Raw genomic sequence first — 12,221 nt, forward strand, 5'->3', positions numbered from 1 at the left:
CACAAGCACTGGAGTATTTCTGGAAAGGGGACAGAAATGCACTATATTGGAACTCGGACGAGATCCCCGTGGATTGTTTGCACATTGAACTGTTTACTGAACTAACTTTAACTGTAAATAAACGCACTTTCTTTCATCAAAGACAGCGAGTCGCACAGACTACGGTAGATAGATAGAAAGATTTTGCTTTAGAAGCTCAGTTTGTTGCTGGATCAGACAGGCTCCTGGTAAAGGGCTGGAGTGTATCAGATTTATACACACAGATAGTACTTTTATCCATTACTCCCAGTTAGTCCAGGGTAGATTAACCATCTCCAGCAATAAAGTCTATCTACAGATGAACAATTTGAAGACTGAGGACTCAGCAGTGAATTACTGTGCCAAAAGGATACACAGTGAGTTGAGCACAAGACGAATCATATAAAGATTTGCTCCTTTTATCACAATGGTAGAGAACATTTGGCTTTATCTGTATTGTATCAGGTAGAGTGCTTTTAATTGATTATAATATATTGATATTTTAGTCTCTACAATTGAAACTTGTATACTTGAATATTTCATATAAAACAATATCTATATCTATCTATATCTATCTATATGTGTATATGTATGTATATCTATATATCTATATGTATATGTATGTATATATATATATATATATATATATATATATATATATATATATATAACTGTGAAAGTAAGTAATATTTAAGATATTATATTAGTTGTTTACACAAGCAAAAACTCTTTAAATGTCGGCCCCATTTAGTCAGAGTTGATTTGTTGTTATATCCTTCTTGACTGCTTTCCACTTGTAATTGCCAAGTTATTAATCACACTATGGTTTACCTATGTCTGTTTTTACTTTAGATTTTTCTCTTTTACATTTAATGACTACTTGTTGTAAACTGTTGCCTCAAAGACAAAATACAGTTTCAGAAAAGGTAATAATTATTAAAGGATTCACATTACTTTATAGCTGTAATCCAGCATTAAAATGCATCTTAATTTCAAGGTTCAATACAATAGAAATGACTGCCAATTCCATTCTAGTTCTGCTTGTTTGATAAGAGAGAAGAATGTACACAAATTAATAATTCACAGTTTTCAACACAGTTTTTTTTTCTCTTTTTTGTGGGGTGGGGTAATTTATTCTGTGTAAACACTCTTTCATTATTCAAGTTTTCTCTCATGGGTTTGAGAAGATACAAATGCAAATATTCTTTCTTCCACCTATGCTGAAACCATCCACAGACAGTGGACTAACATACATGCAGTTAAACAAGATGGACTGTAGGACAGTGCTGCTGCTTTTGACTGTCTGCTGTGCAGGTAAAACGTTTTACAAAATAAATAAATACAAAAAACTCCCAAAAACTATTTTTATATTCTTTTAATTCATGGCTGGATAATGTTCTATAAAATCTATTAAAATTAAATCTAGAGGATTTAATTTTCAAAGCAAAGGGTGGCTACTTTCAGGAATCTGAAATATATTTTTAGTTATTTATCAATTTTTCTTTGCTACATAATTCCATATATTTTGCTTCATACAGTATGTGTATACAATGTAGAAAGTAGTAAAAATAAAGAAGAAGATAATGATGAGAAGATGTGTTCAAAATGTTTCATGCTTTTCCATACATTTGTGTCAATCTTTGTTTTTCAGAGGGGTTTGAGCAGAATCCAACTGTTAATACAACAGTTATTCCCTCTTTTGACGGCACCAATATCACCCAATGCTTTGTGAAAGAGTTTGTACCAAAGAAACATGACCTCAAATGGCTGAAAAACGGAAAAGACATCACCAGTGAAATAGATCTGCCATTTACAGTTCTGACAACAGTTTCTGAATCAAGAAAGGATGGAAAGAAAGTGTACGATGCACTAAGTTTTCTCACAGTAAATCCCAGTGATGTGAATGCAGACACTGAATTCACTTGTGTGTTAACGGGAGGGCAAAATGCATCTTTGAATCAACCTGACAGAGACAACCCAGTAGGTGAGTAACTGATACTTTTCTTTAAAAAAAACAAAACCCTTTCATTCTGTAATAAAATAAGGTATAACCATTTTAAAAAAAATGTAGAAGTTTGATGAACACTAACAGCCAATAATTTGAGGTCTAACACTTTATCAAATACAGCAGCTTTTTAAAATAAATTTGTTTTGTTTTGCATTTTTTCTCCTCAACAGATGTTTCCATAACTGCAGATCTGAAAAACAGAATGTTACAATTACACACACACATCTTTCTGTCTGTTAACATATATGCATAATGTCAATACATAATGTCAAAACTCAATGTGTTCTCTTTAAACGTATATAGTAATATCCCTGTTTAATTGAATATCTTTTCTGATGGGACAGGGCCAACGGTGACAGTCCACATCCCCCCACAGCTGCACACTGACCAGTTAAATCCTCAGGATGAAATCACTCTGGTGTGTCTGGTCACCAGTGCTGTGAATAAGATGTATAAAATCGAATGGTCAGAAAGTTATGGACGAAATTCTGGACGTTATGTTACAGGCACCGACATCCCTGCACAGCAGAGCAAAAATGACCAGAAATGGCGAAGTATGAGTCTTTACACCACCAGTAAGGCAAACTGGGTCAAAAAAGATCAAGTCCTGACAGTCACCTGCCATGTCCGATCTGAAAATATTTCAATAACAGTGTCCAGCAGCCCTGGTAATTCCAATGACTGTGACTGTACCTACTAAGCTTTAAATGTGATATTTCGTACTTGTGTCATTCTTTGTCTGTGAGAGTTTTCTATATGAAAACCTGTGCACTTGTGATGTCAACCACTCTGAAACAAAATCTATGCTTTTGTTGTCATCATTTTGTTTTTCAACCTGTCTAAGTCACAGTGTCATTTAGTTGAAATATGTGATGTCTGTTTGAAATAGATGTTGCATGGAGACTCTTTGGTATATGTATAGATGAATAACTTGAAGCGTCACTTAACAAAGACAATGTCACTGCTGAAGAGGATTTTAGCAGCCTGTGGTTAATATTATTCCTTAATACAATGGTAAATAAATTTAACCTAAAAATATGGTTCCTGTGATTTGAACACGCAGGTTAAATGCTTAACACAGTGACTCCACTATATAAACACTTCATTGTGAGTATGCATAGTATATGTGAGTATATATGATTACACACAATTTATGAGAGTAACTATTATTACATGTCTAGTGTATACATGTATATATGTCATAATAAAACCCACAACACCAGCTGTGGCTAACTATCTTTGGGGCTGTCTACTTAACGGTGTGATCGGGCTTCAGTCAATGCTGGATCATTGTGTGAAACAGCTTGGACGTGTTTACTGTGTGAAAGCTTACTTTAAGCTAAGGACTGCCTAGTCATCATTTACTCACTATATACTGACTATAAATAAATCCACTGTTTTCTTCAAAGGAGCTCTGCATACGAGTCCATTCATTCCACACCAGCCCTGACAAACAGTGGGGGTTGAACTGGCAGAGTTCACTGGAAACAAGTCAGAGTGGGAATACCAGGGGCTGTAATATCAAACCTCTGGATATAATGAAATCTCAGGACCAGTGTTACAGGTGTCCAAACCTGAAGCCAGACCGGGGGAGCGAATTTGTCTTGCCATCACCATATCAAACTTCTCACATCCTCAAATCCATTTTCCTGCTTCAAAAACATCAAAGTAGACAGGAAAATGTTTACTTGCTCCCTAATATGTCCCATGCACACGTGCCATTATATTTATTCACTTCACTTGTCAGTGGTTACAATGTTATGCCTGATCTTTTTATTACCAATTTATTGTAAATGAAAGTTTTATTATATTTAACAAGTCCTGACAGTCAGACTGTGAGTTTGAACCTGTGAATAAAAGGTCTAGAGAATTGAACAGATTCACAGTCAGTAAATCCTCTTGCCTAAATCAAACCGACACCTGAAAAAAGACTGTAGAGGGTTACTAATATGACAATATCACAGTGACTACATGTAAAACATTTTGCTGGCTAATATTACTGTCAAAGTTTCAATTACAGAAATATGCATATTTTAGAACCGAAACATTACATTTACTGATCCCATCAGACCACTAGAGGGCAGGTGTCAAGTATCTTCTTTTCAAAAATGGCAAGATCAGCAGAGTTGTGGTTCATCGTGTAAATTTCAGCTTAAAAGTTAGGAGGACACAGTGATCAACTTTACTTTCCTATGCTTCTGAGACTTCGCAATGAACTTGACGTTCATTTTATGGGATATTTATTAGCTATTCATGTTAAATCTTTATTTCCATTTTCTCACAAATACAAACATCTTAAAAATAAGAAAACTGAATAACAGTGTAAGTCTCAATCTTTTATCTGGGTACTTTAATATGGACAGTCCTGCCCATTCTACCAACTAGTAGCTTTAGCATTGCTGCTATTCTTCAAGTCCAAAAGTAGAAATTGTTTTTCTGTTTTTTTTCATTTTTGTCAAGAAAATAAATGTGGTTTTCAGAGGAGGAAGCAAAACGGATTATAAGCCATCAACTAAACTCTGTGCCTGTTTTTAGCTGTTCTGGAAAACATCCTTACTTCACTGGAGCAATTCAACACATAGCAGAAGAATCAGTAAATGTGTTAGTACAGAAATAAATATTTATTTTACTTTTTGTTAAGACAGTTTCTGATAATTCAGTTCTTTTGCTATATTGAAAAAATAAAATAAATTCAGTGGCAGTAAAAATATTATTTAAAATGCTCTGTATCATACTGTATTCAGTTTATATGGAAATAAATACAAATTTGATTTGACAAATTTGTAAAATTATTTAAAACAAAACAGGACTTCAGGTTTATTAAGCTGCACCTGCTATCAGTCAGAGGCTGAACACTGATAGACCTGCACAAATACTCAGCAACAGTCAGGCAGAGATGTTTAGTTTGAAACTGTAAATAATTCATTATTAAGTCATTAAAGAAGCAGAGACACACAAAAACAAATTTAAAAAAAAACACTTTACTATGCAGTCTGGTCAAAAAGATCAAATAACATTTTATTTAAATTTAATTTATTTAAAAATATGCAAATGAAAAAGTTACTTAGGGAGTGGTGCTTCTGTGTTTCAGTGAGAGGACCAGTGAGCTCACATCATTTCAGCTTCAACATCAATCATGTTCACTCTGATACTGCTGCTGGCTGCTGGATCCTGGACAGTCTTTGACCATCACCTGTCAGGTCTCTGGTTATTCTTTGAGTGATAGCAGCTATGGAACAGGTTGGGTCAGACAGCGTGAAGGAAACCCACTTGAATGGATTAACACTATTTGGAGTGAAAGGAGCATTGACAAAAATGATGCTTTAAAGAACAAGTTCAGCATCAGCAGAGACACTTCTGCTCAAACAATGACACTAACAGGACAGAATCTGCAGCATGAGGACACAGCTGTTTATTACTGTGCACGTCACCGCACAGTGTTACAAACCACTGCAGACCAGCACAAATAGCAACAGTTAGGCAGAGATGTTTAGTTTGAAACTGTAAATAATTCATTATTAAGTCATTAAAGAAGCAGAGACACACAACTACACACAATAAATGTGAATATGTATAACAGTATGAATTAGATGAGTCAAATGGAAACATAATAAAATAGAAATAAAATGGTAACTGTGTATTATTAAGGATTTTCCCACATTTTCCAAATATTTGCTAGCAATCATTTATTAGCCACTCAAGTCACCCCCCACAGTGAGGGGCCAAGGGATGGAGGCCATGTACTGTAAGGTCTTGGATGAGAACTGCCTCAGCCAGAACACTTAGGATTGGTTGCAGATGAGTGAGATTCAGCATGGCATAGACTCATAGTGCTGAGGTAACAAAGGAATAGCTTAAGAAGCATATAAAGGTCATGCAGTGGCCAAGTCAGTTTCCAGACCTATAGGAAATCTGTGGAGGGGATAAAATTCAAGTTCCTCAGCAGCAACCAAGAAACCTAAAGGATTTAGAGAGGTTCTACTAAGGGGAGTTGACCAAAATCCCTCCTGGGATGAGTGCAAACCAAACTACAAGAAATGTCTTACTGCTCTGCTTGCCAACAAGGGTTTCGTCACAAGCTGGTAGATAACGTTTTGCTTGAGGATCAAATACTTATTTCACTCAGTGACATGAAAATCAGTTTAGAACTTTCAATGTATGTGTTTGTAAAGGATTTCTTGTAATGTGTTTTTTTTTCAAATTTTTAGTTGATATTCTGTTTTCCTCCATTAAAATGAAACTACCAGAAAAAATTTGATTCATTTTTTTGCAAGTGAGCAAAATTACAAATTCAGTAGGGAATCTAATATCTAGTTCCCCAATTTTATTTTAGGACACTGTACATTTTCCTCTATGGCCAAAGAATCGTCTTATCGATCTTATTTTAAAACAGAAGAAGAAGAGATATGCAAAGTTTTCCTCTCTTATGAAAACATCATGTGCCAATCTAATACAGTTTATAGAATATCACTGAAAGAGACATTTTAGCAATGCCTTCATTCTTTAAATATCTAACAAAAATTAAAAAAACATACTTGTCTGGAGTTTTTATAGTCAGTGTTCATGCTAAGAAGGTTTCTGCTTGGGTTCACTTGTAAATGTTCATTCTGATTTAAATAGTCTTTCTCCAGAGACAGTGAATGGCATGTGTCAAATGTGGTTTTACTTATGAGCCCACAGAAAACTCTGGACTGGGACGAAAAAAGTTTATTTTCAAGGCCATCTCTTCCAGATTTATTATTTGTCAAGCAGCAATTGCCTAAAAACTAAAACGCTTTAGTAAATCGTTCCTGATTACTGACTGCAGTAAAAGCAGATGGTACTCTCACTAATTACTAAGTCGTTTCAAGGCAGGTTTATAGACATGTCGTCTCAAGACATGACACCAGATAGCAACTGTTTTTTAAAGACAATAAGACTGTTTGAATGCTGTGTTCAAAACTCACAGTGAATTTGTTAGGACATTTTACAAAATGCAGTAATCATTTTAAATAACATAATCCTAAAATAATAATTGCATGCTAATGTTTATTGCTTTATGACGCTCCACTAACCCCTTATGCAGTTTCTTTAAAGTTTCTTTACATTTCCACATGAAATATTAAAAACTTCAAAACTATAAAGGTACAATGAACATATTTTGTCCCTAAAGATTTTAAAATATCATGTATTTCTGTCCCCATTAAAAGTAAAAGTTAATATGGAGAATTGTAAAAATTGTATTCATAACATTAGAGCTTTAGAACTAAAAGCTGTAATTTAAAGATTACTTAGTGGCAATTCGATTGGTTTAGATTTCATTAGATTTCAGTAAAACAACCAGAACACTAGAGGAGCTGGCATACGTTAGTCTTCCTTGATTTTGTTTTGTTTACCTTTTGTTACACCAATTTATCAAAAGTCATTGGTCTATGCTGATAATAAAATAATATATTTAGTGGCAAAACTTAAAATACTCTGTTTTCAGTTTGCATGAAAATAAACTACATTCTATTTGACATAGCTTTAAAATTGAAAAGGAGAAAAAAAGTTTATTAAGATAATCATCTACATGGTCACATTAAATAAAAACACAAGCATGCCATTAAAATAAAAGCACTTTCTCTGGTCAAAAAGAACGCGTAATATTATATGTAAATATAAGATATTTAAAAACATGCAAATGAAAAAGTGGTGCTTCCATGCACTTTTTCATCACTGGGCTTGAATCAATCTAAAACAAAATAAGTAAATAAATAATATCAGGTTTCAGACATCATGTGTGTTGGTAATGAGACATCCTCTTCTTTTCTGGTTATGGTAAATTCTCTACTCTTTTTTTCTCAAACACACACAACTATTAAAAAGGAAAAGCCTGAGTGACATCACCAAGTCACAATAATGAACCATTCAGGATGGTATGAGTTGGGTCTTTAAAAAATGAGGGAAACGGAAAATTAGAGGACAAAAAATTAGCCTTTGGATTCACATCCAGCAGCTCCAGTTTGGTCTCGGTCATAAAGGCTCCTTGTAAAGTTAAATTAGACTGATGAAATCTAGAGCCCTTAGAGCCCAAAGCTATTTTATCATCTCCCAAGACCAAGAAACTCACTTATGTTTGTGGTCTAATGTGCATCCACTAAACTGTTTGGATGCTGCAACGTATACTCAAATCAGAGGAGGAAAGAGTTTCTGACTCCAGCTCTGGTGAATCACCTGTCATCTGACTCAAATGAACACTTCTCTAGACAGTCCTTTTTTTTTTTTATCACATTAAAATAACAATGATTTAAAAAACAAATATGAATCATAATAAATGCATGTGCTCTAACAGAAGTTTGGAGAATTAAATAAAATGTTGAAAAGACCCCAAAATATCATATCTGGGTTTGCTACAACACAAAAAATTCAGTGTATGACCGAGGCCAGGAAAGTTTTTTGAATGAATACAGCTGGAACAGCATTCCCCTCACTGTCAAATCTACTCCCTCCAATGAATCTTGTAAAACTAGACTTACAAAACATTTTTTTCATTGGTATTTGAGACTATCTGAATTGCTCACTGTCTCTTTTGTGGTTTTATTCACACTATATGTTTAGCACCTACTAACATGTATTTTACTTTCCATTCCCTCATGTTTTTTATCCATTTTATATTTTGCAGAGCACGTTGGTTAACATGAGTTGTTTTATGTAATTTATAAATACACTTGATTTGAGAACTTGAAAGAATCACTGCTGTTAGATCTTCTCAAAGCAGTTTTGTCAGAACTAAATATGTCCTCAGCAGTTGGAACCACTAAAAACTACTGGTTTCACACTGTAGTTTTTATAACTTCACAATACAATAGTTCATTTTAGGTTAAAACCAATTGTTAATTACTTACTAGTTCTTCCCTGCTTTTAAGGAGGAGTCAATGCAAATGTTTCATTGTCTTCTACATTTATTTGTCTGACTGCTTAGAATATGACAGCACAGTGGGCAGAAACAGTTATACAAGATGGACTATTGGGCAGCACTGCTACTTTTAACTGTCTGCTGGGCAGGCGAAACTCTTTGCTTATGCTCTTATATTTCTTTAATTTATGATAGTACTTTTTTTGTCATGATGTCCCTTTTTATTTTGGTTGACAGGTGTGGATGGTCAGACTCTGACAGAATCTGAACCAGCAGTTAAAACACCAGGAGAATCTCACAGACTGACCTGTACAGCATCTGGATATACCTTTGGAGACTACAGCCTGGTCTGGGTCAGACAGGCTCCTGGAAAAGGACTGGAGTGGATTGCTTACATATACTGGCGTGATGGCAGCACTTCCTATTCTCAGTCAGTTCAAGGCAGATGAACAGTCTGAAGACTGAAGATTCTGCTGTTTATTATTGTGCTCGAAATCCACAGTGACTGAAGTTGTTTAAGCAGCTGTACAAAATCCTGCAGTCCTCATCATGATACATTTATCTTGCATCAAAATTGCAGTATAATGAAAACATTATCCATACTAATAGAATTAAAACCAATCCTGCTGTAAAGTCTCTATTGCACTTTTCTGAGAAGTTCATTACATTTCTCTTACCTAAACTCACCATTTAGGTCTTCTGTAGTTCCATAAGGACCTGATTTAGCTGAGAGAAATGTACTTTTGATAATGGAAGGTGATTCCATTATTAAAGGTGTGGCGGTTGGTTAAATATGATTTCAGCTGCAGCAACTGGAAAGTCTGGAATATGCTCTTTGTCTGTTAACCATTAGGGCTAGAGTATCCTGCAAGACCCCTCTGAGTAATATTATAATAATAAACAGGGTTTATTACAAAGGAATATTCACAATTTGGTACAATTTTACCAAGGCATTTTTTATCAAATTATTTATCAAAACTATTTTTAGGGAGCCAAATCCTTGGAAGTTATAATGTAGCAGGAGGCTATAGTCCAACGCGGGAAAGGGTTACACTTTAGGACTAGGGGTAAAGGGATCAATAACAATTTAAAATTTACAGTTTGATGATTTAAAGTCTCACACACAACCCGTCGAAAGGGGAGGGGGCTCTGCTGCTTCCAAATAGAGCACATTTCATCTATAATGTTGTAAATCCAAGTCCATTATGTATTCATGATTTGAATCCTGGGTTGTGTGAAATCTCAGAAATGCACCCTACACAAAGTGAATCTGTGAACTAAGGTGTAGGTCTATTAGATTATGTTGTGGTGATCCTCGGGTTGAGGGATGGGTGTTCATACTGGAGTGCAAAATTAAAACCAATGGAAGATGGACAAGAAAAGTTCAAAGCCATCAGGTGCTCAGTTTAGAAAAAAGAGAAAAGAAGAGGAGGAGAAACAAGTAAAAGATACAGGTAAGCAGATGTGTGATTGGATAATGGCAGGTCATCCTGAAACAATCAGATTCAGAATACTTTATTAATCCCTAAGGAAATTATGTGCGTTACAGTTGCTCCAAGAAGAAATGGGAAAAATAGCAACAGTAACAGACTAAACTCCAAACAATACATTATGTTACAGATTTTAATATTAATTAGTCATTGTCAATTGTTGATTTGTTCTGTTCTCACTGTATGACGAATTATGATGGCTGTTTGGTAGCCGTTTGCATACTATGCACACTCTCTCTCTTCATATGTTTGTGTGTGTACAACAGTTTTACGTTAATGTACAATCCTTAATATGTTTTGTCTGTGTGTGTGTGTGTGTGTGTGTGTGTGTGTGTGTGTGTGTGTGTGTGTGTGTGTGTGTGTGTGAAGTGAAGTATGGAACTGGATCAGACAGCCTCCTGGTAAAAGACCTGAGTGGATCGCTTTTGTACACACATCTTGTACTCCTACCTGTTACTCCCAATCAGTCCAAGGTAGATTCACCATCTCCAGATATGACTCCAGTAAAGTCCATCTACAGATGAACAATCTGAAGACCGAGGACACAGCAGTTACAGTGCCAAAAAGTATACAGTGAAAAAAAAAAAAATACTTCCACTATTTCTTATTACAACAATGCAAATTTGACTTTTCTTGTATAAAATTTATAGCTGTTTATTTCAGTGAACATGTTTAGTTATTAAAATAAGAATCCCTACTATTCATAAAAATCTTCACTGATAAAGTCTTTTCTTACAACCTGCAGGAAAAATCTGCATTGTTATTTGATTTGATAGACTGTAGGACAATGTTGCTACTTTTGACTGTTTGTTGTACAGGTAAAACCCTTTACTGAAACTTTGAGTTTCTTTAAATTTATGATGAAAATCATTTAATTTCTGTTTATTTTCTGCCTGCTACTGAAAGGTGCACAAAGTCACAATCCAAACCAGTAGTTAAAAACCCAGGAGATTCCCACAGATTCACCTTTACAGGATCTGGATAAAACTGGGTCACACAGGCTACTGGAAAAGGGCTGGAGTGGATTGCTCACATCTGGGCCAGTGGTGGCACCGCGTTCTACTCTCAGTCAGTTCAAGGCTGGTTTACCATCTCCAGAGACAACAGCAGACAGCAGGTGCGTCTGAAGATGAACAGCCTGAAAAATGAAGATTCTGCCGTTAATATTCACAGGAACTGAAGTTCTCTAAGCATTTGTAGAAAGTCCTACTATTCTCATTTCTACTATCAGTCTTAATAATAGTAATAATTGTTAAAATCATTGTGCCAGCACAGAGATATCACCGCTATCAATGGCCACCAGAAAATCTGTGGAGACAGTGCTTGAGCTATAGTTTGCTCTGAAACCTGACTGGAACCTTACAAAGAGTTCACTTTCACAAAAATGGAAAATGGACCTGGATGTGTAAAGTGCTTTGGGGTCCTTAGGGGACTAGTAAAGTGCTATACAAATACAGGCCATTTAACATTAGACAGAACCAGTCACTACTGGCATATTAATTATGTCATTTCAAATCATCAAACAATTTCAACTAATTTCATTCCAAATTGAACAAAATCTCTTAATTGGAAGGTAATTTTTTTAAATTTCTTGTTGTTAATCTGAATTCACAACATCAAATTTGATTTTAGAAACAGAATTTGAATGTGATGGGAGGAGCTTAGTGTAAACACACTGTCAGTGATGTAGTGAGAATCTCATTACATGATCATATTCATAGGAGCTCTGCAGAGTTGTAAACATACCCAACACACTGTCAGTATGGCTTACAGAAAGCTAACACTCCTGTTAGTTGCTCTCTTTTTTCAAGTTGTGTTAAAGGTCAGA

General features: G+C 35.1%; 1 protein-coding gene and 1 pseudogene across 2 annotated transcripts; both read left to right on the forward strand.

The window, feature by feature from the left end:
* The first annotated feature begins 145 nt into the window (after window positions 1-145).
* Window positions 146-3,437, forward strand: LOC147332395 (uncharacterized). 2 transcript variants are annotated; one of them, XM_086288908.1, is made up of 5 exons: window positions 146-395; window positions 1,255-1,332; window positions 1,670-2,002; window positions 2,197-2,226; window positions 2,371-3,437. In XM_086288908.1, exons 1-5 carry the CDS (start codon window positions 338-340, stop codon window positions 2,724-2,726), a joined length of 855 nt encoding a protein of 284 aa, XP_086145034.1. In that variant the 5' UTR covers window positions 146-337; the 3' UTR covers window positions 2,727-3,437. The 2 variants fall into 2 exon arrangements, with proteins under 2 accessions (XP_086145034.1, XP_086145033.1); XM_086288907.1 differs by lacking the exon at window positions 2,197-2,226.
* A 1,725-nt stretch (window positions 3,438-5,162) lies between these two features.
* LOC147332396 (immunoglobulin heavy variable 3-33 pseudogene) lies at window positions 5,163-11,573 on the forward strand (annotated as a pseudogene).
* Window positions 11,574-12,221: the final 648 nt, after the last annotated feature.

Source organism: Aulonocara sp. 'chitande type north' Nkhata Bay, linkage group LG4 (genome assembly GCF_057382095.1).
Source record: "Aulonocara sp. 'chitande type north' Nkhata Bay isolate Kocher_YH1m ecotype deep benthic linkage group LG4, A_spYH_male_GT1.1, whole genome shotgun sequence".
NCBI classification, from domain to species: domain Eukaryota; kingdom Metazoa; phylum Chordata; class Actinopteri; order Cichliformes; family Cichlidae; genus Aulonocara; species Aulonocara sp. 'chitande type north' Nkhata Bay.

What these genes read in the sequence shown, in the direction of transcription:
- LOC147332395 (XM_086288908.1), top strand. Translation starts at nt 338, where the DNA reads ATGAACAATTTGAAGACTGAGGACTCAGCAGTGAATTACTGTGCCAAA. An exon ending in TGACAGAGACAACCCAGTAG is followed by an intron (nt 2,003 to 2,196) that starts GTGAGTAACTGA and finishes TCTCCTCAACAG; the next exon opens with ATGTTTCCATAACTGCAGAT. An exon ending in AACTGCAGATCTGAAAAACA is followed by an intron (nt 2,227 to 2,370) that starts GAATGTTACAAT and finishes CTGATGGGACAG; the next exon opens with GGCCAACGGTGACAGTCCAC.